This window comes from Myxocyprinus asiaticus, chromosome 28, assembly GCF_019703515.2.
Source record: "Myxocyprinus asiaticus isolate MX2 ecotype Aquarium Trade chromosome 28, UBuf_Myxa_2, whole genome shotgun sequence".
NCBI classification, from domain to species: Eukaryota; Metazoa; Chordata; class Actinopteri; order Cypriniformes; family Catostomidae; genus Myxocyprinus; species Myxocyprinus asiaticus.
The window spans coordinates 34,646,981-34,672,739 of NC_059371.1; the positions used below are offsets into that span (position 1 = coordinate 34,646,981).

Sequence of the window (25,759 nt, forward strand, 5' to 3'; positions counted from 1 at the left end):
TCACCTGATATATGCTGCATGTATCTCTTAAATCAATGTGGTCAAAGAACAAAAGACATTGTCATTCAGTTACTGCTACAACACAGCTAAAATAGTTTGGTTTTTTTTCTCTAGTAAGTTAGTTTTTGTTCTTTTTATATTTTTTTACTAGGGCTGTATAAATTGTACAGATACATTTTGTACAATTAATACAAAGTACAATTATTAAAAAAAATAATAATAATGTGATTAAATAATTGACACATTTAATCATGCCCCCGATTCGTACCTAAATTAAGAGTAATTAAGAACTTTACCTATAATCAGAGCAATTAAATTTTGAAGACATTAATAACAAAGTAATAAATAAATACAAATTATAATAATTTCTGGGGCTCTTTGAAGCAAATATTGAAATGCAATTAATTTGATTGATCAGCATATCATGCTAACAATTTGAAACATTTTCATTGATTGACAGCCCTCATAGTGGAAGAATACATAATAAAGTCGGTCTCTTTCACAGTCAAAAATGCCTGAGAATAAGGTGTTTCTGCACTTGCATTGGTAACCAGCGACTTTTGCTTTTGCGTGATGCTGCATCCAAATCGATTGGTATCCATATGAAGTCTAACACCCCTGTCATATTGGCCAGCAAATCATTAAACAAATAATTACTTGAATTATATGTGTTACACTTTCATTAATGTCATTCAGCTTTCATAAAACTTTGATTTATGTACAGTACTATATTGCCAAAAGTATTCGCTCATCTGCCTTTAGACACATATGAACTTAAGTGACATCCCATTCTTAATCCATAGGGTTTAATATGACATCGGCCCACCCTTTGCAGCTATAACAACTTCAACTCTTCTGGGAAGGCTTTCCACAAGGTTTAGGAGTGTGTTTATGGGAATTTTTGACCATTCTTCCAGAAGCGCATTTGTGAGGTCAGACACTGATGTTGGATGAGAAGGCCTGGCTCGCAGTCTTCGCTCTAATTCATCCCAAAGGTGCTCTATCGGGTTGAGGTCAGGACTCTGTGCAGGCCAGTCAAGTTCTTCCACACCAAACTCGCTCATCCATGTCTTCATGGACCTTGCTTTGTGCACTGGTGCGCAGTCATGTTGGAACAGGAAGGGGCCATCCCCAAACTGTTCCCACAAAGTTAGGAGCATGGAATTGTCCAAAATCTCTTGGTATGCTGAAGCATTCAGAGTTCCTTTCACTGGAACTAAGGGGCCAAGCCCAGCTCCTGAAAAACAACCCCACACCATAATCCCCCCTCCACCAAACTTCACAGTTGGCACAATGCAGTCAGACAAGTACCGTTCTCCTGGCAACCGCCAAACCCAGACTCGTCCATCAGATTGCCAGATGGAGAAGCGTGATTCGTCACTCCAGAGAACGCGTCTCCACTGCTCTAGAGTCCAGTGGCGGCGTGCTTTACACCACTGCATCCGACGCTTTGCATTGCACTTGGTGATGTATGGCTTGGATGCAGCTGCTCGGCCATGGAAACCCATTCCATGAAGCTCTCTACGCACTGTTCTTGAGCTAATCTGAAGGCCACATGAACTTTGGAGGTCTGTAGCGATTGACTCTGCAGAAAGTTGGCGACCTCTGCGCACTATGCGCCTCAGCATCCGCTGACCCCGCTCTGTCATTTTACGTGGCCTACCACTTCGTGGCTGAGTTGCTGTCATTCCCAATCGCTTCCACTTTGTTATAATACCACTGACAGTTGACTGTGGAATATTTAGTAGCGAAGAAATTTCACGACTGGACTTGTTGCAGAGGTGGCATCCTATCACAGTACCACGCTGGAATTCACTGAGCTCCTGAGAGCAGCCCATTCTTTCACAAATGTTTGTAGAAGTTGTCTGCATGCCTAGGTGCTTCATTTTATACACCTGTGGCCATGGAAGTGATTGAAACACCTGAATTCAATTATTTGGATGGGTGAGCGAATACTTTTGGCAATATAGTATATTCACATATTCATTGTAGATTATATCATGCTTAATAGAGCATTAACCACAAAAAGTTAATTTTATTGATGAAAGGCATTATAAAGTGCTTCTATATTTGCTTTAGTTCGTCCTCCTTTCAATTTTTAGCACTTTTAATCGATTCACAGATTGCATTTATCTGTCTTCACCAAGAATCCATTAAAGCAGTTCATGTAGATTGACATTCACAGATAAGCTTTACCTGAAATCTTTTATTTTTGGAAGAAAAGCAGGTACGAATACATTTGTCAAAGAAGTAATAATCTTGATCACAAGAAAAACAATTGTAAGATATAAGAGAGTAAAGTTCATATGTCATGTGTACAGGGGATGTGGGTGTTGTAGTAAACATAGATCAGGGCATCATTCCAGCTCTACATAATGTCAACAAGATTATATCTGATTTTTTTCTCTCCCACAGATGCACACACTCCCGCAGTGAAATAGTCCCACTCACACAGCTAAGGGGTTTAAACCGTGCCCATGTTTGAAGCAATGACACGCAGAAATTCTCCAGAGGATAGAAGCGTTCATGTAACACACCTGCGCTAGACCGAGCTCACACATACACCCACACGCTTGTGGAGTTGTTAGATTGAAAGCGCACCAGTCTGACAAATCCGTCCAGACTGCAGGGGAAAGTAAAGTTTACTCTGGACAGAATAGAGAACAGCGGTCTGATTCAACACTGTGGAGCAACATGCATACATACAAACAGACATGCGACCCTGACTGTCTGCAGGTGAGTACATCCGATAAAGCATGTCAGGGCAGTTTCTTTTGCATTTTCTGGCTTCTTGGTAAGTTTTTATTACGTGGCATCACTCACTTATCCTGGTTGTTATGTGACGTATACCTGCTGTTTTCCACAGAAAATCGCATGGATTTTATTGGTGAATTGCAGGAACAGTTTTACTTCTACCTCTCTGGGTAGAAGAGGACAGATATTTCTTATGTGCTTTTTTTTTTTTTTTTCAAAACATCTCTACGAAATCTTTTTTACATATACAAAATAGTACCGTGATATTATCGTATGCTTAATTGTCATGGAAATAATGACATAATGCAAAAACAAACAAACAACAAACGTTTTAATGGTCCTAAAAATGGCTTCATTTCCATTTTGGGGTGAAATGTGACCCAAACATGTTTGTTTTGATTATTGTATACTGGCAGATATTTTTATTTGCTTCCTATCTGTATCACCATGCCACAATCCCATGTGCCACTTTCCCCTTTTCCTCCATTTTCAGCTAAGAGATTAATAAATGTTGAATGGAGTGCTCACTCTCCTTTCACTTCCTCCTCCCTGTCTCACACCCTCTCCCTCCTTCTTTCCTGTGTCTCTATTCCTCCTCCTGTTCCTCCTCTGAAGCTATGGATAGCAGCATTGCATCACTGAGCAGAGTTTGAGACTGCTCTCGCCGTGCACTTGACAGAGTTTGAGTTGAATGTGTGCAGCTCCTGGTGAGTTCTCGCTTCTGTTTGTCTTGCTGAAATTCATTTGCTTGTTTTACTGTCTCTTTCCTCGACATATGTCTGAGGGAAAGTTATGCTTCTTATATTTGTTTTTTTCTTCTTAAATGTCTTTTTAGTCATTCAGATTATTTAATTTTAATGGCTGAACTTTGAGAGCTAGCTATAACTTAAGAGCATGTTTAAGCAAGTCCTACCACAAGCCTGTATGTAATCATAATGAACTGTACGTTTAAGTCATTCTTGCTAATTTTGCTTGAACTGTTGGAGTTTTATGAGGTTTTACTCGTAGCTGTTTGTGAAAATGGCTTTGCATGTGTTTTCATTGTCTTTAATTAGTAAAAGACTGAAGTACCATTGTTGTGTTAGCTAATATTACAGCAAAGTCAGGTTTAAAAAAGTTCTTCACTGAGTTTGCTGTTTCTTGTCATTCACCTCTCATTTCATATTTTGATAATTCAGAATCCAAAGTAAAATCGCAGTGTCATAAATCCATATTCTTCTTCCTTCTGATGTTAAAGGTGGCTGCTTTCCAGGTGTAGGTGTGTACATGCACGATTGATTTTAAGGCAACACGCTGATGCTACATGTTGAAACACACTGAGTGGAATGTTTCTTGCGAAAGAAAGAGTGAGGGGGAATTCACAGCAAACGCTTTTTTGTATCCGCACCATTTTAATAATTGATTTTCTATGTTAAAATGTGCTAGACGGACGTCTTTGACCATTGCACTGCATCTTGCTGTTTTTTTTTCTTTTCTTTTTTCAGGTGTCTCGGCTACAAGTGCCACGTTTTTAGATTCCGTGTCAAATTAAAAAACTTTTAAAAACTCATCTTGAGACGTCTCGAGACACGTTCTGTTGCACTGCGCCTTGCTTTTTTTTAATGCAAGAACGTGTTTACTCTGAACGCCCCTTAGTCTGTCTTCTCTGCACCTCTAGCACATCAGCGTTTTTTCCAATTTTTCAGTAATGTTTTTCCAATTCTGAACATCAGCTCAACTCCAGAGAATGCTGTTCTGCAGAAATAATGAAGATTTGTCTTGGAAAAAGCATTTAGCTCCATTTAGGGGACTGTGGTTGACTTTATTGTGTGGAAAACTGCTGGTTGAAGGCCACTTGGTGAAGAAAGGACCAAAAGAAATGTCTTTGTGGTAGAATAGGCAATATTTAAAAGACTTGAGACCTTGTATCAGAGTGTGCAAACGCCATTCGAGATAGTGAACCAGCCCTTGAGTTAACATTAGTTTACATGGAAAGTGATTGTGCTTTTCAAAATGTTGAACTCGATAACTTGTAAACTAAGCCTTTGGTTCATCTACAAGACTTGCAGTATTAGTCACTCAAGGAAGTTCAGGTTGCTCCGTGGTGACCAGATAGGCCTTTCGTGTTTTCAGGACGCAAGTGTGGAAATCCCGTGCCACTCTACAGATGTTTGTCATCAGTTTCTGTGAATGGGCTGGTCATCCAGACTGTAGGTGGCTTATCTTCTGGGGTAAGTGGTTGACTCAGCTGTGACACAACAAACAGAAGTTTTGATCACTGTTTGAGTTGGTATTCCTTGTGCTTTTGGCTGACTGGAAAATATGCAGGTATCTTTTTCAGTAACTTTTAGAAGATGATATTTAGCATGAATGGAAAAGATTAAAACCAATATTCAGATCATAAAACAATGGAGTAACCACTGTTCAACTTGATTTTTTTTTTGGCAAGGTAGGCTAACATTTGGATTACATCAGAAAAGTAGGGTCCAACGGTCTGAGATCACACTGAAAATCTGGATTTTATGTCATTTAAACCAGCAAATAAACAAAAGCTGTGTCCCAAATGACGCACAATACACCAAGTACTTGGCCATCTAGTGTATGAATTCAAAGTGTAGTATCATCCCAAATGGAACACTTACTTCATGGAAGCATTTGCTGTTTTTCAGCTGATAGAAGTGACGTTTCAAGCACGCACAATATGTTGCCGCTAGTTTGTTAGCCAAACTCGGTTTAAAGGGGTAGTTCACCCAAAAATGAAAATTTTCTCATTTACTCACCCTCATGAAATCCCTGGTGTGTATGACTTTCTTTCTTCAGCAGAACACATTTGAAGAAAAATAAATAAATAGAAAAATATCTCAGCTCAGTAAGTCCTTAAAATGCAAGTGGATGGTGATCAGAATCTCTAATAAATCACAGACAGTCAGCATAAACATCATTCATATGAATCCAGCGGTTAATGTCCAGTATTTAAGTACTTTTTAACTATAAATCATCGCTTCCGTTAAGCAGCAGTATATACATTCACGAGAGCGCTGAGTTCACGTGGTCTCTCCTGTGATGTATTCGCGTTGGCATGTTACAGACATAATCTCACGTTCTTCTCTTGGTTGAGACATCCAGGATAAGCACACAAACACACCATTGTGAGTAAAGAAACAGATACAAATACAGATCTACAAAACAAAGCTTCTGTACAGCGTTCCTCTTGCTCAGTTGTAACCAGCACTGCTCTACCAATGGGGGTCACATGTGCGTCAGTTCTCACGTGTCTCACGTGCCAACGTGATTACATCACGCGCATATCACTGCTGACCGGATGCGATGCTTTATAGTTAAAAAGTACTTAAATATTGATCTTTTTCGCACCAAAAGCGATCGTGTCGCTTTAGAAGACATTAACCACTGGAGTTGTACGGATGACGTTTATGCTGACTGTCTGTGTTTTTTGGAGCTTCAAAAGTTGGATCACCATCCACTTGCGTTTTAAAGACCTACTGAGCTGAGATATTTTTCTAGTTTTCTTCAAATGTGTTCTGCTGAAGAAAGTCATACACACTGGAAATTCATGAGGGTGAGTAAATAATGAGAGAATTTTTATTTTTTGGGTGAACTAACCCTTTAAGACTTGTCTCTCAAATAATATACATATTCACACAGCGTGGGATGATGGTAAAGCATTCAACTCGCATTTGTAAGCTGCTGTCTTGAAAGAAGTTTTGCTAGTTGCCACATTCACCATTAATTACAATTGTTTTTTCAGGCCAACATAGTGGCCAGGTAACTCCACCCTTCCTCCGCTATGTAGCGTAACACATGTGCACTGATTGAATGTATCCAGCATTAAACACTCCATTTATTTGGTTGAAGAAGTCATCTGCGTACTCGTAATGCACTTCTTTTTGTGACATTTTCAACGTGAACATACTGCTCTCTTTGCTTGCACTACAAAATGGCAATTCGTCTTTTTATAATAAATTGAACCAATCTGATTTTTGCAGTCTTACTATCAGGCCTTGATAATGCAATACATGTTAATCTGACCACAGCTGGCCTCTGTGTTTTGCGCATTTATTTAACACTCTCTCAGCTGACGTTCTTTCTTCAAATATTCGATTCTGCTTTGCATCATGTACTGTACACTTGGACAGACAGATTAAGACTGAAGCGTGACTATGCAAAAACGTATGTAAGCATACCGACTGTTGTCTCATTGCCTAAATTAGGTAAATTCCAACCATGGTCACAGTATTCTGATACATGGATCGGTGCCACTGATGCAGTAATGTGTTCTTTCTGCTTAATTGTTCCGGATGTCCACTGACCCAAGACAGTGACCCTTCAGTCACTAGCCCTGGTCTGCATACTTCTGAAAGTGCCTTTTTAACTCTGTCATTTTCTTGGTATAGACCAGTCACGTTGCATGTTTAATTCTGCGAGTGGCATCCAGCTGTCTTCTCTGAGATAAATTGGGTCATTTTCCATTGTTGATTTTTGCAAGTTAACTGCCAAAAGTTAACTGTGTTAACTTTTGGCAGTCCGATTAAATAACAAGTTATGACAAAATAGTTTTAAATTATGGCTGTAATTACTGCAAGTTCTTCACATGGAAGATAGAAGGTAAAGTTTATACATTACATAATGTATGCTGCAGAAGAGTCAACTGCAGCTAGTACATTTACAACAGTTTGGAGTTAGAAGAGAATCTGTGAAGGTTTTCTGTGGATAAAATTTTCTGTGGATAAAATAGCTTCTTTATGATAAAAAACAAACTTATTTGGACTTTCTTGTGAGCTAGTAACCATATGGACTCACAGTTTGTTCAAAAGAATCATGTAATATGGCTTTCTGTTTTTAGCCTCAGATAAAGAGAACTAAAGGGAAACAAAGCGTGATGAACCAAGCTAATATAATGCTGCCTTGGTATACGTAATGCCTTGTATTTTTTATCTATTTTCTTTTAATGTGCACTTTATGGCCTAGACGCTTGTCTTGGAGTCTGTGTTTGTGACAGTGGCAAATTATGACAGTTCTCCATGCGTCCAGCTGAATTTGGTACTGAAAAACTAATGCAGACTGCAGCCACTTTGATTTAACTTCCTTCAATGCTTGTATTTTTTCTCGAAACACAAAAGTAGAGAAGTTGTGGCTTCGGTTGCGCAATTACTCATTCACGTAATTACCTAACCACACCATGTGTCTGTTTGTAGTGTGTAAACTAATCTAAGACAGTAGCAGAGTAGCAATTTAAGTGTGCATTTGTCATTATCCTCACTTTTTATACATGGGTAGGTTGGAAAATGGCTAGACAAAACACACAAAATTGGAAAGAGTATATTTTATGTTTTATTCATACACTGTAAATACTGATAGTTATCTCATTGTAAATAAAATAATTGTTTACTCAACTTAATCTTAATTTTTTACTATTCTCACTAGTTTTAATTAAGGTACTGTTACTCTCTAAATCCTAAAGTTGTCATTAATAAAAAAACATTTAAGTGATCCTAATTAAACAGTACTTATGATTCCAAAATTTGACATTTCAACTCAAATATATATGTTCTTTAAACTTTGACTTCGAGTACAACTAACTCAAAATGATCAAGTTCAGAATTATGGCTGTGTGGAATACCCATGAGCCCTTGCGCTTGAATAAATGTATGTTTGGTCAAAACAAGGGAACCTGTGTCGAAAATAATTATTTAAAAATTTAAATAGCTTTAATTCGTATGACTATTGTTGTTGTTTTGTTGTAGCTGGTTGATAGTTATGAAGTCACCATTAGGGTGATTAGTGTTACCTCTGGTGAACTTGGAGCCTGTTAAATTAAAGTCGTTCTTAATTACTCTGTTGGATTTAAAAATAAAAAGTGCAGATTTATGTGCACTAAGTACTGAGTAATCCATTGTGCAAAATGGCTAATAGAGTCTAGTCATAATTTCCCTTATACTGTGCAGTATAAGATGTGATATAACTCAATTTAAATAAAAAAACAAGGATACTTTAATCACAGATGAGTTAAGTTTACTTGTAAATATTTAACATTACTTAAAATTAAGTTCAGTTAACTTGATCCAAATAAGTATGTTGATTTTTGTATTAATTTTTTTTCCCTTTTTTTTCTCCCAATTTGGAATGCCCAGTTCCCAATGCGCTCTCAAGTCCTCATGATGGTGTAGTGACTTGCTACATTATAGCGATCACGAGAAGGTTACCTCGTGTGACTCTACCCTCCCTAGCAACCAGGCCAATTTGGTTGCTTAGGAAACCTGGCTGGAGTCACTCAGCATGCCCTGGGATTCGAACTAGCAAACTCCAGGGGTGGTAGCAGCTTTACCACTGAGCTACCCAGGCCCCATGTATGTTGATTTTTGTGAGGCAATGACGCAATCACGCTTTAAGTGATGTACATAATTTGAAAGCAAAGAGCGCGAGATCTTGCTGACGAGACAGCTGTCATCACTGCTGGTTTTGCTGTTGAGAAAGAGATCCTTATGGATTTAAAAACCTGAGATGTTCTGCATAATCGTGCGATTGATTAAACAGGACATGAGGGCTGATTTTCACTTCAAGCAAATTGGTAAGTGCTTTTTGCATTGTTATAGCAACATCAGGAGTTTTCTAAGAGTAAATTAGACTGCTGTAGCATTTGGTGTCGGATCAAGTTTGAAAAGTAACCGTGTAACCTTACGAAACAAAATTTATTGCAAGCAACATTTAAATCGCAAATATTATTAGAGAGCTTTTTCTTGGTATTAGACCTCCTTGGTTCTGGCTTTTGTGCATGGACGTGTTTTTAAAATGTCAATTGGTATTATTAGTTGACTGGCACGTAATGTATGATACGGTGTCTTATTCATTGTGAAACTGTTTTATTAATGGCATGAATCGCACTGAAGGCCTTGACTTAAAATACACGGGCCACCATTGTAATTGAGGCTACGTTCACACCAGCCCATTACCGTTTTCCAAAAGTATGAAGTATATAGAGAGCGTTTTTAAAAGTCTCCAAATTCTGTGGAGAAAAACGCAGTTCAATTGTGGACGAGAGCTGTAAATGTAGCAAAATCGCTTTATTTTCAAACGATAACAGGTTAGTGTGGACTGTGGACGTAGCCTCAGTCTTTATTATTTTGACCTCAGTGACAGACGTACTGTATTCACACTCATTATTGTGGAAAATATCGGCTAGTATGCTTCATGGTCAGGTAAAGTTCACACCCAGCTCTCTGTTCTGTGATGACATGCTCAAAAAAGATGATATAAATTAAAAAAAGCAGCCAGGTTTTTAAGATGTCTAAGAGCTGTCGCAGCTGATCTCTGATTCATTTGTCTAAATGGCTAGATTACGGGAGGTTAACTGTGTTCTGGATGGGTGTTTGTTTTTAGTAAGTGCAGCATGACACATAACTGAGGGATTTGACTGCAGGAATATGAGTGTGAATATGTTTTAGTCTTTATTAGTTCTGTTGTGTTTAAGAGGCAGCGTGTCTGTGTTTATACATGACTATTCACCTTTTAAACATGAGTGTGTGGGTAACCTAGCTATAGTTTGGGGAACAATTTTACTCCAGAGGTTAGCTAAATATGACAAAAACATCCCTTTGTGAATGCAGAAGGAGTCATAAATAAATTAAATGCTTTTAAAATTCTAAAAACAAAACGTTTTCTATTAGGGGCTGATTAGGGTTTAGTCTGTAGTAATTATACTTATCTTTATATAAAAGCAATAGAAGTCAATGACATGTCTCTTTCTCTTACACACACAAGTACGCACACATAGTCACCAGGTTCCTGTCAAGGTTGGGCTCATATGAAGCCTGTTTTTTGTAATCATTATGCTTCGAGTGTTTTGGGATAATTTTTTCGTGACTCAGTGTTTACTGGGAAAAATCATGATTTCATCTTAAATCTAGAAGAAAAAAGAAAAACAAGGCAAATATAAACCATTTGTCCATGGCAGTGCGTGTTGGATATTTCATAATCTGTTGTACCACAATTATGATTCAGTAATTTAGTTAGCAACTAGGTGATTTTTTTTTTATAGTATTTTGCAACTTTTTTTCTTGGACGGGAGAGGAAATGGTGGGGAGAGAGAAGGAGAACAGGATTTGGAAATGTTGCGAGCCGCACTAGAACCCGCACTGCCCAAATGATCACCACTGTGAGTGGTGGTGATCATTTGGGCAGTGCGGGTTCTAGCCAGAGCACACATGCTGACTACGAGGCCATGGTTTAAACAAGTTTCATTCCTTCTGGAGAGCAGTGCGTTGGCAGATTGAGTTAGATGTTTCAGTGGGACACTGATAACAACATCTGATCTTTCACAAACAACTTTAATTAAATTTCATTATCAGCTGATTTCAGGGAGTGTGCATACACGCAATTGTTTGAGTGTAAATTTGAGTGCACGCAAACTATTCTCAGTTGCCTCCGCGTCTGAGACTGTCAATCCGCCCATCTTATCACGTGGCTTGTTGAGCGTGTTACCGCGGAGACCTAGTGCGTGTGGAGGTTTCACGCTATTCTCCGCGGCATCCACGCACAACTCACTACGCGCCCCACCGAGAGCGAGAACCACATTATAGTGACCATGAGGAGGTTAACCCAACGTGACTCTACCCACCCTAGCAACCGGGCCAATTTGGTTGCTTAGGAAGCCTGACTGGAGTCACTCAGCATGTCCTGGATTCGAAATTGCGACTTTACTTGCTGAGCTACCCAAGCCCCAGCTCTGAGGTTGTTAATGGATGGTATAGGCTTCTGTTGAAGCTGTGAGTCCGCTTTTTTCAACTTTATTTAGACTCTCAAGGAAGTGTTCGACTTTTTTAAATAAATCGTTTTAATAGCGGAATTCCTGATTAAAAAAACCTACACTACCCATGATCCTCGCTAGTGAAACGCTTCATCAATCACAGAATCGTGGCCAACGAAGCGCATCAAACAAGTGCCGCAGCGATCGCCCACTCGCATGATGAGCTGTGAATGATGCAATCGAATCGGTCTTTCTACACAGTCAAACTTATATAGTCATTACTTATATGTTTGTAAATATCTGAAATTTTTTCAATAAAATTCAATATATTGTTTCTATACTTATAATCAACATCAGTAGTTTTATATTAGTATAAAAAAAAATTGTATATTATAAGTACACAGTCTTTTTCACTCTGAATGAGAGTCTGTAATCTTGTGATTCACTTTGGAGCGGGTTGGTTTTGGTTCATGGCTTAGAACTCTTTTATGAAGGATTTTATGAAATGCCTATGGAAGAAATGAATGGGGAAAATACATCTGCAACCAAGACAGATTAAAAAATGGGCGGGCAATGTTGTGCTGTATTTAAATCCAGCAACCCCTTTAAAAAAGTAGTTGGCTTCTTATGGGCAGTATCTTCCTAAATATACAATAAAAAGTGTTATTTGTTTGTCCAAACAATGGAGATCTCAATTAGGATGATGGCATTAAAGTTGAAAGAATACATTTACACATATTGTGAAGACAACAGAAACACAATATTGTGACGGACGGCTGCATTTCACTACCTAAAAGAAGACGTGAATGCAGCGTAGGGACTCTGTACATGGACATTTTACATCAGCTCACTTGGCTGTAAAGGTGTGTGCACAATACAAAGTGACAAAAAACAGCAATAGTGTTTTGTCACATTACACCGCTACAAAAAGTAGCTTGTTACTGGGAAAGCTATACTGTTTTAAAAACCACTGAACAACTATTATGCTACTGAATTTTTTTTCTTATTATTATTACATTTTACTTTATAATAACTTGGAAGCATCATTACTTTCAGTGAATTACTCCCCAACACTGATCCTTTTATCATTTCTTTTTTCCAGTCTTTACCACGGTACTTTATATTTGTTATTATATTTGTTTAATTCGCCCTTCAAAACGTAGGGCGAATTTCTCGTGCAGCCTTTCATGATGGGAGAGATTAAATATTGACACGAAATTATCTGTATGTGAAAGCGGGATTGGGAGAGATTGAAAATTTATATTATGTAAAACAGATTGAGCTGTACAATGGAGGGAAAAGGCACTCAGGTTTGTGTCAGTCACATTAATCCCGCCCTACAGGACACTGCACTTGACCTTTGACCTGAAACTCCTCACACTATCTGCACAGCACCTCCTTTACCTGATGCACACAGCAGAACACACTAAACAGAAAAAGACGACAAAAACCTGTTCACCATGGGTCTCCTTCACTCCAGGTCATCTCTGACAGTGCCGATTAATGCTGATAAAAACCCTCTGGCATGAAAAGCCTTTCCAAATTAAGGATTAATTGCTTGAAAGATTATTGAGGGGAAAATGAGGGCATAAAATTATTCACAAAGCACAGATAAATCCTGGGACACACTCTGATAAATTATTTTGTTATAACATAGTTTATTATATGCCTTTAACAGTGTGTCCTTCTAACCAGATGTGATGCAAGTTTTCTGCGAAAGTCAACAGCTATATATGGCTACATTGCACATGAATGCCCCCTCAAGTCGTAATTTCATCTGGGGAAACCCTGAGATCATTTTGATAGCCGAGTTTCCGAGTTGGGAGGAGACAAACTTTTAACGTGGTGGAGGAGTACAATTTCTGTAGTGAAGGTTAGGTTATAATAATTTTTCTAAATGCACCTTATCACTTGCCGTTTGTGTCAAATACATTTACATATATCAGTAACCATTTGATGCACATTGTATGTTTTTTACACATAGAAAATCCCATGTATTTTACATTTGACTGTCATCAAGCTGACTAGCATGTATTATGGTGTCAAAATAATAGTTCACCAAGAAATATGCAAAAATGAACCTGCCGGAGACCATGTTTCTCATAATTACGACTTCAGAAGTGGGAAATAGGATTATTTCAATAGAACATGAAGGCAGCAAAATACATGGAATAGACTTAGTCTGTCCCTTTCATGTTGCATCGGATTTGGACATGGTTAAAAAATAAAACAACAACAACAACTAAAGTTTTTCTCTAAAACAGGTTTGCCTTGGAATTCAGTCAAAGCCTTGTTTTAAAGGGTTAGTTCACCCAAAAATAAAAATTATTTTATCATTTACTCACCCTCATGCAATCCCATGTGTGTATGACTTTCTTCAGCAGAACACATTTGAAGAATATGAGCAGTCAGATAAGTAAGTTTGAAGTAAGTTTGGAGCAGAAGAAATAGAAATAAACTTGCTTTTGAGTTCATTTTGGTAGAATGTAAACAAGACAATTTACATCATCTACTGCATGTATTAAATCATCATTGAGTGGTTAAAACAGCTTTTACTGATCTCATGCAAATTCTACTCATAGAATGAAGCATGAAGTCATTGACAACACATTTTAATGTCATATTAGTTGATGTTTTACATGTAGTCTTGAGCATCCTCATATTTAAATGTCTAAAGTGCCTCCCACATTGGTGTGGCTAGTGTCTGAATGTTCACAAACAGTATGCCGTTACTCTGCTGTTTTGAACTTTTTACCTCTGAATGGAGAACGCAGATGCACTTCTCCGTAAGTGTGCTGGGGCCTTTAAACACACACCAAACACACCCCAGTTAAAAGTAGAGGTTGACCGATATTGGATTTTGCAGATACTGATAACTAAGCTGGTAGAAAAAGCTGATAACCGAATAATCGGGTGATAGTTTTTAAAATACATTTTTAGAAGGTAAAAAAAAATCTTAATCTACTGGGACGGGCACAGACATAGAGGCCACAACAGTCCAAAATGAATAAAATCCCAGAGGCAGTTTATTATGCAACCGAAATCCCAATAATAACCAGAAAAAAATACGATTTGGTGCATAATGTGGGACTTTTAACTATGGACAAGCCCCAAAAATATACCCCAGGGTCTCTTATTTTGAATTGTCTACGCTCCCAGCTCACACAAACACATAATGGAAACAAAATATGCACTCTTACAATCATCTACAGTGTATTACAATATAAACACTATAAAGTAAACATTGTCATATATGCTAATAAATGAATGAGCAGTTATTCATCAACAGTAGATCGTCAGCGATTGATGGTCATAATTGTCTGAAATTCCCCTAATCTGGTATTATATACAGTACTTATTTAGACTTTTCTCCTTTTCTCTATGGACACAGTCATATACTTAACAACAAAACCTCTTCAGAGTGCTCATTTTTATAACCTTACTGTAACTAATTGGATCCCCCTCAAGCCCTGAAAATAAAACTCATTGGATCTAAAAGAAACATAAGTTGGGTGCAGCACAAAAAATGTGGGATGAGTTATCAAAGTTTAATACTTAGGGTTAGGGGTTTGTTCAAATTAAAGGGCACCTATAAATATTTGAAATTCTGGCAATATACTTATCTAATTTCCACATTTATGAAAAGCTACAAAGCTCTGACATCCAAGCATGCACTGTTGCTTGGACCATTTTTGCCCTTTAAACTTCTCAAAGCTTCACACACCACCCAAAAAGCCCTTGATCCTAACAAGCATTAAAGTACACCTAACTAAATTGAGCTCATTGTGGTAGACCATGCCATGCCTATTACTGACAACAAGGCCCATTTAAAAGCAAGCTCTATTAAAAACTTTATGGAGCCAACACTGCTTTTCCTACTCGGGGTAGAACTCTTTTAAGATGGAGTCCAGTCTGAGAGAAAGATGAGCCAAATCTAATCTCTACCGTCCCATCGTATGGGTTTGTTCATTTGAGAGAGCTCATTGGATGATTAGTGCCCCAGATTAGAAGGGGTTTGGACATCTGAAGACTGATATGGTTGCTGGGGAAGATGAGGTCTACTCTAAAGCCGCCCCCTGCCCTGAGCCCTGCCACCTGGGTGCTTAACTTGACTAGACACCAAGGGAGTGGATTAATTGGGCATCTTGTGGTTGCTTTTGGGGGGAAGGGGCGGAATATGGATCCCTTCCATGTGGACGATCGTCAGGGCTTTTAGACAGTATTGAGGAGCTAAAACGTAGTTCTATTTCCACCAAGGACATGCAGAGTCCACCCAAGACCACAAATGGAGCGACCTGCACACATCCCATAATGTGGAAGGTAAGTGGAAGGGAAGGCAGGGAGTGGCCGTCCTGCAGTCATCAGGGTTGCAGCTGATTACAGTTTTTCTGTATGCATCATTTCAAAGGGATTTGGATTAAGCATTGAGCCCTTGTGTTATGGGCTTGTAGGTGTGGCAGTTGATGCTTTTATCAAAAAGAGTGAAGGCATGATGGTATCTTTGAGCGTGAAACGTCATGTTTAATTGCCTTAAAACTTCTGCTATTCTTAGTTCAGTTGGTTGCAGTCATGTTTTGAGGTCTTCTAAGGAAGTATGGTCTTCTAAGGAAGTCTGGACCCTTACCCTAACCCTAAACCTATAATAAGTACATGTTGTTAATTAGTAATAATCAGTAATTACTTGTGTAATTACACTGTAACAAGGACACATTAAAATAAAGTGTAACCTCACACAATTACAAACTTGGAATTGAAGTACAAATAAAGTGTTGAAAATCAGACTGTGTACTTAACGTCTTTCATGAGGTAATGAACTACAAGGACATGAAGCATTGCAAATTATGTAATTGAATTACAAATGATGGAAAAAACAAAACTATTGATTTAAAATGGCTGATTATAAGTATAGAAACAAAAGGTTTAATGCAAAATATTCTGATATATACAAATATATAAGTAGTTTGCGAGGGTAGTGAGACTGACTCGATTGCGTCATGGAAGTGGGCGGTCGCTGCAGGGCTCTTTTGCTGCAGTTTGTTTGCCGCAATTCTCTGATTGGTGGATTTTCCCCCTCAGGATCATGGGTAGTTTAATTAAGTTGAAATTACACTGACTGATGGCTTCAGCAGAAGCATGTACCGTTGAATAACAAGCTCAAAACTCAAAGTAGGTCTTTCTTTAAAGGTTTATAAGTAATTTTTAATATTTAATTCCTCTATGGAAAAAATATATGTGATTTTTTATTTACGGAACCAAACTGTTACACTCTTTTGGGGCATTTGATATCGTCTTCATTTGGTAGAGTGTCCCATTTGTCATTTTGTGGTTCAGATAGGTGCTCATGAATGATCCATTGCAGCCTTTTTGTAGTGCACAACAGATATACTCTGTACAGCAGTCTTCTACTATCCAAAAGTCAATAGTTGACATGTTTCCTGTTGAAACAAGAAGTTGGGGCGGGACATATTGAAAGGCTTGTACCATTTTTTAAATAGCCAGTAGTCTTTACATCACAGCCGTGAACAAATTTTTTAGACACGTGCGAGTTCAACATGAGTCAACATTTGTGCTTCGTTTTCCCAGAAAAGAAAGACTGTGCATTTTAAATCTGCTTAACATTTATTTTGTCAACTTGTAGGAGTACACTATCATGTAGAAGATCTGAGAGCTAACAAATAAGAACTCAAATCCACAAAAGTTTGATTTGAAAATGTGTGTTATTTCATTCTGTGGCCCGGGAGAAGTCAACGTCTTCATACCTCTGTGCTCGGAGTGACTCAGAGGTTCTACGCACATTGTAGTCTTATGATTTCCCTCTTCTTCTAGGTGTGCCATCACCCGGACTGTCAGGAACTGAACGGTAAAATCCCTCTGCACCTGTGTGAGTCATGTGATTCACGCTGTCACCTGAATGAGACTGACAGTATGCACTTTGACAGACACCCCCGATTTGACTTGCAACCACAAGGTAAATGACCCTTGTGGCACACACACACTCGTGTTACCCTTTGCCAAACAGGTTTATGCTTCATAAAAAAAAGACTTTCATTCAAAAACACCAGGACTGGATGGGTTGTTTGTGCAAGCAATATCTGACTTACCAATAACAATGAAATTTAAGCATTCAACTACAGTACCCTTCAGTAGATATTCTGAATGAATACATTTTCATTAACTAAGTTTCATTATTCTAACAGTTTTCTTGATTACTTGTAATCTCAAAAAAATGGGCCTAGCATATGATTTGGTTTTGTGGACAATTTGTAGTGGAACTAATTAAAAAGTCTGGCACAATGTTGTAAAGCAAATCTTTATTAAATGGCATTGTTTTGGTTTAAGACTTTCGTCAGGCTTTTAATTTGTATAGATTTTTGTAAAATTCCTTTGTCATCATTTAGTAAAAGTTTTTATCGATTTTCTATTTTGAACTGTGAATGTTTCTCTAAGGTAACATATATTGGATATCAGATTTTGAAAGTTCATAGAATTTCTGAAATATTCTGGATAAAATGCTTTATTCTCTCAACACTGTTATCGATTTTATTTTACGAAGACCCTCAGTGTTTTTCGGTAAACGCAAATGAACACAAACACAAATCACACACTCAGAAGCATCTGTGTTTTGTCAGGTTCCATCCTGGCACGGAATGTGTCGACACGCTCCTGTCCCCCTCGCACCAGCCCATCCTCAGACCTGGAGGAAGACGAGGAAGGAACCAGTGAACGAGGGTCAGTCAGTGTTCTACAACCTTCCCACAACATTCAAAAAACCATTTGAACTGTCACATACAGGCTCTGTTTCATATCTCAGCTGCGTTATTAGCTGGGTTTCCAAACACACATTTTTATGCAGATTTTGGAATATCGCAAAAAAACAAATCAAATGCTGAGTGGAAACAAAGTCTATCTTCTATGTAAACAAGTGGCTTAAAAGTACAGCTCCTATCTGCTTGAATGGGGAAAGACTAAAATCTCCAAAATGCTTGGTCAAGATTACGATCAAATAACATTTCATAGCAGCAGTAAAATCTAACAACAATGGTATCATAAATTGTTTAGTTTTTTTATAGCTCAGATTACGTTAAAAATGCTATTTTTCAGGCTGGTTCAGCTAATGCGCATCCGTGTTCTCGAGTTGACTGACAGGCGATGTCTGTATCTGAAAGGTGATTGGTTCTTTTTTACCTGTAAGGCAGGACTTCCTTTTCCACATCCGTTGGAAACCCAGCTACTGTCCAGTGTCTATATAGGCAGCATCGACTAACACTTACAGTAGAGATTAGCATTAGTTTGTTGCTTTATTTTCATAAAAAATACATAGCTCGCCCAAACATACTGTATAAATATTGTGCTTTCACAGTACTTTTTATTAATGCGTAAAATAGTTATATTAAACATTATTTTTATCCTAAAAAGGATCCAAATGTTGTTGAATTTTGATCCAAGTGAGGACAGTAAGGATGCATAATTTGCATCAGAAGCATGTTTATGTTACCTAAACATGCTGTCTTGGTAGTCAGCTCTCTTGGGTTTGGAACAGAACCATAGTCTACTGTAGCATATAGGCTTTCATTTGAATTGTATGCTTTATTTGAAGTTGAATTTTTATCGTTTTATGAGATGGAAATGCAATTATTTGAATATGTTGGATTTTGAATTTAATGAGAAAAGGCTCCTGTATTTGTACATGATGGGCAACAATTATTATTTTTTTTTTTTTTTTTTATCAGATTCATTGATGCATGACTGTTTATCCTCATGTTTCTTTCTTTTATTAGGGAATGTAAGACAGGAGGAATGAAGCTGAAAGGAAGGGAAGGAAAGAAACCTAGGCGACGCCACACTGATGTGAGTGTGCTGCCCTCTGTTTGCCAGGGCTCATGGAAAATGCAACAGAAGTTAACTTAAAGGGTTAGTTCACCCAAAAATGAAAATTCTCTCATCATTAAATCACCCTCATGCCATCCCAGATGTGCATGACTTTCTTTTATCTGCTGAACACAAATGAAGATTTTTAGAATAATATCTCAGCTCTGTAGGTCCATACAATGCAAGTGAATGGGTGCCAAAATTTGAGGCTCCAGAATTCATGATAGGGCCATATAAAAGTTCTCCAGACGATTCTGGTGGTTAAATCCATATCTTCTGAAGCGATATGATAGGTGTGGGTAAGAAAAAAAAATCTATATTTAAGTTCTTTTCCCTTTCACTTTCTCCTTCTGTTTTTGGTGATTCACATTCTTCGTGCATATCGACCCCTACTAGGCAGGGAGAAGAATTTATGATAAAAAAATTAGTTAAATAGTGATCTGTTTCTCACCCACACCTGTTATATTGCTTTAGTAGTTATGTATTTAACCACTGGAGTCATATGGATTACCTTAATGCTCCTTTTATGTGTATTTTGGAGCTTCAAAATGTTGGCACCCATTCACTTGCATTGTGAGGACCTACAGAACTGAAATATTCTATGTACAGAAGAAAGAATATCATACAGATCTGGGATGCCAGGAGGGTAAATAAATCGTGAGAGAATTTTCATTTTTGGGTGAACTATCCCTTTAATGGCTTGTTTCTTAATAGCATGCTATCATACTTTTATTACTATTTCTGTAGTGTCTAGTATGTATAGCGTCTGTGCAGTAATCAGATTTTATATGTCCATTGACTAACTGGATGACCAACTACATTTGCCAAATTAAGCAGAATATACATTGCATTAAATGCACTATACCACAATTCAATTAGCTTGAAATGTTTATTGTTGAATAATGCATACTGCTCCACATACTATTTGTAAAAAATTAGTAGGAAGAGTTCAATGTATACTGTGCAGTTCACACTAAGCAGCACGTTAGCATTCCATTCTGAACTTTTATAGGAATGTTTTTTAAGCTGAATTGGGTAATTTCTGAGCCAGTAGCGTCACAAAGCAGAATTGCCAAAATGATCAGTTTTCAAACATATTCCAGAAAATTCTCCCCATCTTCATAGTAGTGTGTCTAAAAATAGTTCTACTTTACAAGTGCAGACTTGTATGTGGGCTTCCCTCTAATATCAAACATAGTGCACAGGAAATTACAAGTCTCATAATCATCAACAGCCGCAGGATGTGCCCCCTTAAAGGGGGTGAAAGATAACAACTGATATTATCACATAATTTGAGTTTTGTGTAAGTGACTGGATGTGATCATTGTCTACCAACCTTTGGTGACTGGTGTTGGTCTGTTGCACCCTGTAGGATCCCAGGAAGGAGTGCTTCAGCCTCAAGTTTGATCTGAACGTAGACATAGACACAGAGATTGTGCCTGCTGTGAAAAAGAAGACATTACGGTAAGTCAGTTAAGTAAAAAACTCATATGTACAAGTGCATTAGGCAAATATTTTTTTATTCAGAGGGTCTTACAGTGCATTCAAGGTATACATTTTGTTAGTTTGTGTGTTTCCAGGGAATTGAACCCACAATATTGGTGTTTCTAATGCAATGCTCTACCAGTTGAGCTACAGGAAGAACATTTGCTTCATATAATTAATAAAGTTTGTTTCGTTGTGGCAATGGGCAAACAAAATCATAGTTTTATACATGCTTTTTCATCTCTAAAGATCAAAATCTTTGAATCTGGGTTTATTGGATTTTAAATTACTGTTTATTATTTCATGTATTATATTATATTTTTGCATTTAGCACTTTTATACCAAGTGGGTTACAGTTCTTTTGAGGTATACTCTTTTCCAGTTTGTGCTTTCCTTGAGAATTGGACCCACAACCTTGGCATGACTAGTGCAATGTTCTACCAGTTGAGCTACAGGAACAAAATTAGTTTTTTGTTTTTTCTCTAAAGATCTAAATCTTTGAATGCAGGTGTATTGGATTTTAAATGACCATATTTGAAATTTCATATACTATATTACATGTATGGATTTAGCAGACACGTTTATACCAAGCGACATTCAGACATTTAAAGTATCATTTTTTCCAGTTTGTGTTTTCCCTGGGAATTGAACCCATAACCTTAGTGTTGCTATAACAATGCTCTATGTAGAGTAGAGCTACATGATATTTTTTTTTCCCTTTGTGTTTTCACACCTTAAAGTCTAAATCTTTGAATGGGGTTTGTTTGATTTTTAATTGTCTTGTTTGGAATTTCATATATGCATTGGACAGACAATTTGATACAAAGTGACATACATTTAAGGTAGAAATGTTTCCATTGTGTGTGTTCTCTTGTAATGGAACCCATGACCTAGCCATTGCTTGCGCAGTTCAAAATTAGTATTATAGAGTTAGTGAAGTTTTGTTGGGGCTTTTTTTTTTTTACTCTTAAGGTCTAAATCCTTGAATGGGGGTTTATTTGATTTAAAAATGCCATAATTTTGTTTTTGCTTTGTTTTATTAATAAAGTTTATCCAGCTCATTTTAACATACATTTTTCTTTAGAGAGGTGCTCGGGCCTATTTTTGAGCGCAAGGGCATTGAATTATCCCGAGTGGATTTATTCCTGGACCAGTCAAACACTCCACTCTCACTCCACTTTGAGGCATATCGATTTGGAGGACATTACCTAAAAGTGAAAGGTAAGAATCGCTGTGTTTGTTTAATTCTTGATGTGATTGTGGGAAGTGATTTAAAACGTAAGTAACATCCTCTGTAGAGTTCAGATTCCTGATTTAGTCAGCTCGGTTTCCAGCACATCACAGCAACAATGTTCGATCGCATTAATCTCTGTTGCTTCCTCCCTTTCACCTCTTTCTGTAACCCATAAGGGCTTTTAACACTGTGCTTAACCCTGGGTTATCTTCATCCTAAACCCCGCTTTTAATCCCAGAGCTATGTTTCACACTTGTAATTTTGAAAGGGTATTAGCACCGCTTTTTACCTGGTGTTATTAAACCCTGCTCCGGAGCAAAGTTAGCACCACATTTGCAGGGTTAACCCCACGTTGCGGTGCCAAAGATATACAATAGGGCTTTTCGCACTTGAAATCGTTAACCCCGGGTTATTCTAACTCCTGGGTAAACCGAATCCTGGGTTATCCAGTTTCATGTTTCACACTGTTCATACTTTACCCTGGATTAATAATTAATCCTGGGTATTCATGTTCCAATGTTTCACATTGTACATTCGTAGACCCCGGATTAACGTTCTTATTTGCATATTTTTGGTGTCGATAAGAATGATTGGACGAATGCAGCTTGCGACGGACACGCAACCTGTCATTGGAGCTGCTCTGCTCTTCTGTGAAATGTCGCCAAGCAAATAGTCTTTTTGTCTTCATCTTCTGAAATATGCCACAAAAACACTTCATCATGGCAGGTATTGTGTTTGCCACCCTTGTTCGACACTACCGGTTTCCCTCAGACGGAGAATGTAAACAGTGTTCGAATGTTTCAGAAAGTTGTTTAGCAACAGACAACAAATCAAATAAAGCCTCAATACTTACCTCAATAACTATTCATGCACTTTGTACTGTCGCTGAAACTTTCACGCTTTGTTTACATTCTCAGTCTGAGGGAAACCAGTAGTGTTGAACAGCGGTGGCAAACGCAAAAACGTCTCCGGTTACTCATGTAACCTCGGTTCCCGATGAAGGGAACGAGACATTGCATTTGAATGCTTTGGGGAATTCCTTTTCCATGACCTTGTTGAAGCCCTTGTATCATAGCGGCAATCTTATGATTGGCAATGGTGTTTGAGCCCTGCCTTTAAAGGCGTGCATTTGCCCTATAAGCAGGCACTCAAACACCATTTCTTCAGAATTTTCTGACTGAAGGACAAGAACGTATGCTCGTACCTCAAAACTCTGAAGTAGTAGTGCGGCCAAGTTTTGCAATGTTTCGTTCCCTTCATTTCATGGAACCGAAGTTACATGAGTAACTGGAAACGTTCCCTATCGATTCAGTTCACTCAACATTGCATTTGAACGCTATGGGGAACAGAGTCCCATCATGCCGCACTACGTAGCGTCATACCTTAAGATGTACCAGGGTAGAAACACTTATTTCTACCCTGTATATGAGGTCACGGGCCCTTCGGGCGGTGACTTATTATGATATGTCTTCAAGTGTGTATGAAAAGGAATAACCCCACATGGTGACAACCAGATGGGAACTTAATCTTAATCTGAGGATCTATATGAGTCATATAATAACACAGAATAATTTAACCCCATCATAACCAGAGGTAGGGAGGAAGCTCGGGCTCACCCAGCTGGGTGATGGAATAGTAGCTCTCTAGACAGAGAGCACTCTCAAAGCGATGGACACACCGTCTAGGTTATAGAACCTCACAAACGTGTTCTGCGAAGACCATCCTGCTGCAAAGCATATATCCTGTAGGGATATACCGTTTTTGTACATGCCCATGAGGAAGCCATGCCTCTAGTTGAATGTGCCTTTATGCCAATAGGGCATCTCACGCCCTGTGATTCATAAGTGAGGGTGATCGCATCAACGATCCAGTGAGAGAACCTTTGTTTGGAGACGGACATGCATTTTGTGCATCCTCCATAACAAACGAAGAGCTGATCTGACAGTCTAATCTGGCGAGTGTGCTCCACATACATGTGCAATGCCCGCACGGCTATAGTAAATGCACTAACTGCTCCTCGTCCAAATTAGACGGAGGAGAAGAGAAAGCTTGTAGGTGCACTATCTGAGCCCTAAAGGGCATGAAAAGCACCTTAGACACATAGCCTTTTTGGGGTTTGATGGTGGCTTTTGAAAGCCCTAGACCGAATTCTAGACATGAACTGTCAACTGACAGCGCCTGTATATCACCAACCCATTTGACTGAGGAATGTAAGGATCTCCATTATGGAGAAATTCACTGGGTCTTTGCTGTGTGAAAAGCACCAATCCGCAAACACATGCCATTGTAGTGCATAGAGGCGTCTCGTAGACTGCGCTATAGCCTGCAAAATGGTGTTCATTACAGACTGAGCCAATTTGGGCTCATTCGTCCTGCTCCATTCAGGGGGCATACATGTAGGGTCCACAACTCTGGCTGGGGATGCCAAATTGTGCCCTGCGCTTGAGAGAGCAGATTCCTCCTCAAAGGTATTTCCCATGGAGGGCCGCCTAATATCTCCATTTCCGTAAATCATGGCTGGTTGGTCCATTTTGGCACAACCAACAGAACCATTTCCTTGTCCTTTCTGACTTTGCTGATGACAGAGTGGAGGAGATGCTTGGGTCATGGAGTACCAAAGAGGGCAGTGGGCTGTCTCTGTGGAGGCAAATATGTCGACTTCCGCTTTGCCGAATATTTCTCAAATCCTCAGAACCATCTGAGGATGAAGTCTCCATTCCCCTGCTATTGGTCCCTGGCACAACAGCATGTCCGCTCCTTAGTTCAGACGGCCTGGAACATATGTCACATGCAGGGAAAGGATGTGGCATGCTCTCCACACGAGGAGGCGTTGCGCCAGGCTCATCATTGGTAGCGATCAAGTGTGCCCTGGCGATTAATGTACGCTACCACTGACATATTGTCTGAACGAATCAGAATGTGATGATTCACTATGTCGGAATGGAAAGCTTTCACCGCTAAGAAGACGGCTAGCATTTCCAAGCAGTTGATGTGCCACGCCCGTTTCGCACCTGTCTAAGTGCCGAAAGCCGAGCATCCATCGCACAGCGCGCCCCAACCCGTGTTGGACACATCCGTGGTCACCACTTTTTGTCTGAAAACCTGACCAAGCAAATCACACTGCTGATAAAGGTTTGGAGCTCTCTATGGTGCTAGAGCAGCCAGGCAGCGGCGAATCATGGTGATGCGCACGTGCCCCCGACACCAGGCATGACTCAGTACAAACCCCCAAAAAGGAGATTTGTTGGCTGGGAGAAAGTGTGCTTATCTCCCAGCTGACATTGAGACCCAGGCTGTACAAATGGTGAAGTATCAAGTCCCTGTGCTCGCATAGCAGAGCCTCTGATCAGGCCAGTAATAGCCAATCGTCAAGGTAATTCAGAATGCGAATGCCGTTCATCTTCAAAGGGGTGAGTGCCGCATCGACACATTTCGTGAACGTGCACGGGGCCAGAGACTATCCGAAAGGAAGGACTTTGAATTGATATGTCATCCCTTCGAATCTCAAGAACAGCCTGTGATCTGGTGCAGTTCAGATATGAAATACACATCCTTTAGATCTATTGATGCAAACCTATCCTGTGAGCAGATGTGCGATAAGATCTGTTTCTGAGTTAACACTTTGAATGGCCGTTTTGCAAGCTCGTTGTTCAAGTGTCTCGGATCTAAAATCAGCT

General features: G+C 38.9%; 1 protein-coding gene across 3 annotated transcripts in view; it reads left to right on the forward strand.

Annotated features, from left to right (window-relative positions):
* The first annotated feature begins 2,547 nt into the window (after nt 1-2,547).
* LOC127418743 (pleckstrin homology domain-containing family G member 5-like) overlaps nt 2,548-25,759 on the forward strand; it is a 64,139-nt gene continuing 40,927 nt past the window's right edge. Inside the window, exons 1-6 of one of the 3 annotated variants that reach the window (XM_051659511.1) lie at nt 2,548-2,736; nt 17,321-17,462; nt 18,124-18,223; nt 19,273-19,342; nt 20,736-20,827; nt 21,933-22,069. In XM_051659511.1, the coding sequence (XP_051515471.1) occupies nt 2,695-2,736; nt 17,321-17,462; nt 18,124-18,223; nt 19,273-19,342; nt 20,736-20,827; nt 21,933-22,069 (583 nt within the window). In that variant the 5' untranslated portion in view covers nt 2,548-2,694. Of the gene's footprint in view, nt 2,737-3,358; nt 3,462-17,320; nt 17,463-18,123; nt 18,224-19,272; nt 19,343-20,735; nt 20,828-21,932; nt 22,070-25,759 lie in introns of those variants that run through there. The other 2 variants (XM_051659510.1, XM_051659512.1) reach the window with 2 other exon arrangements.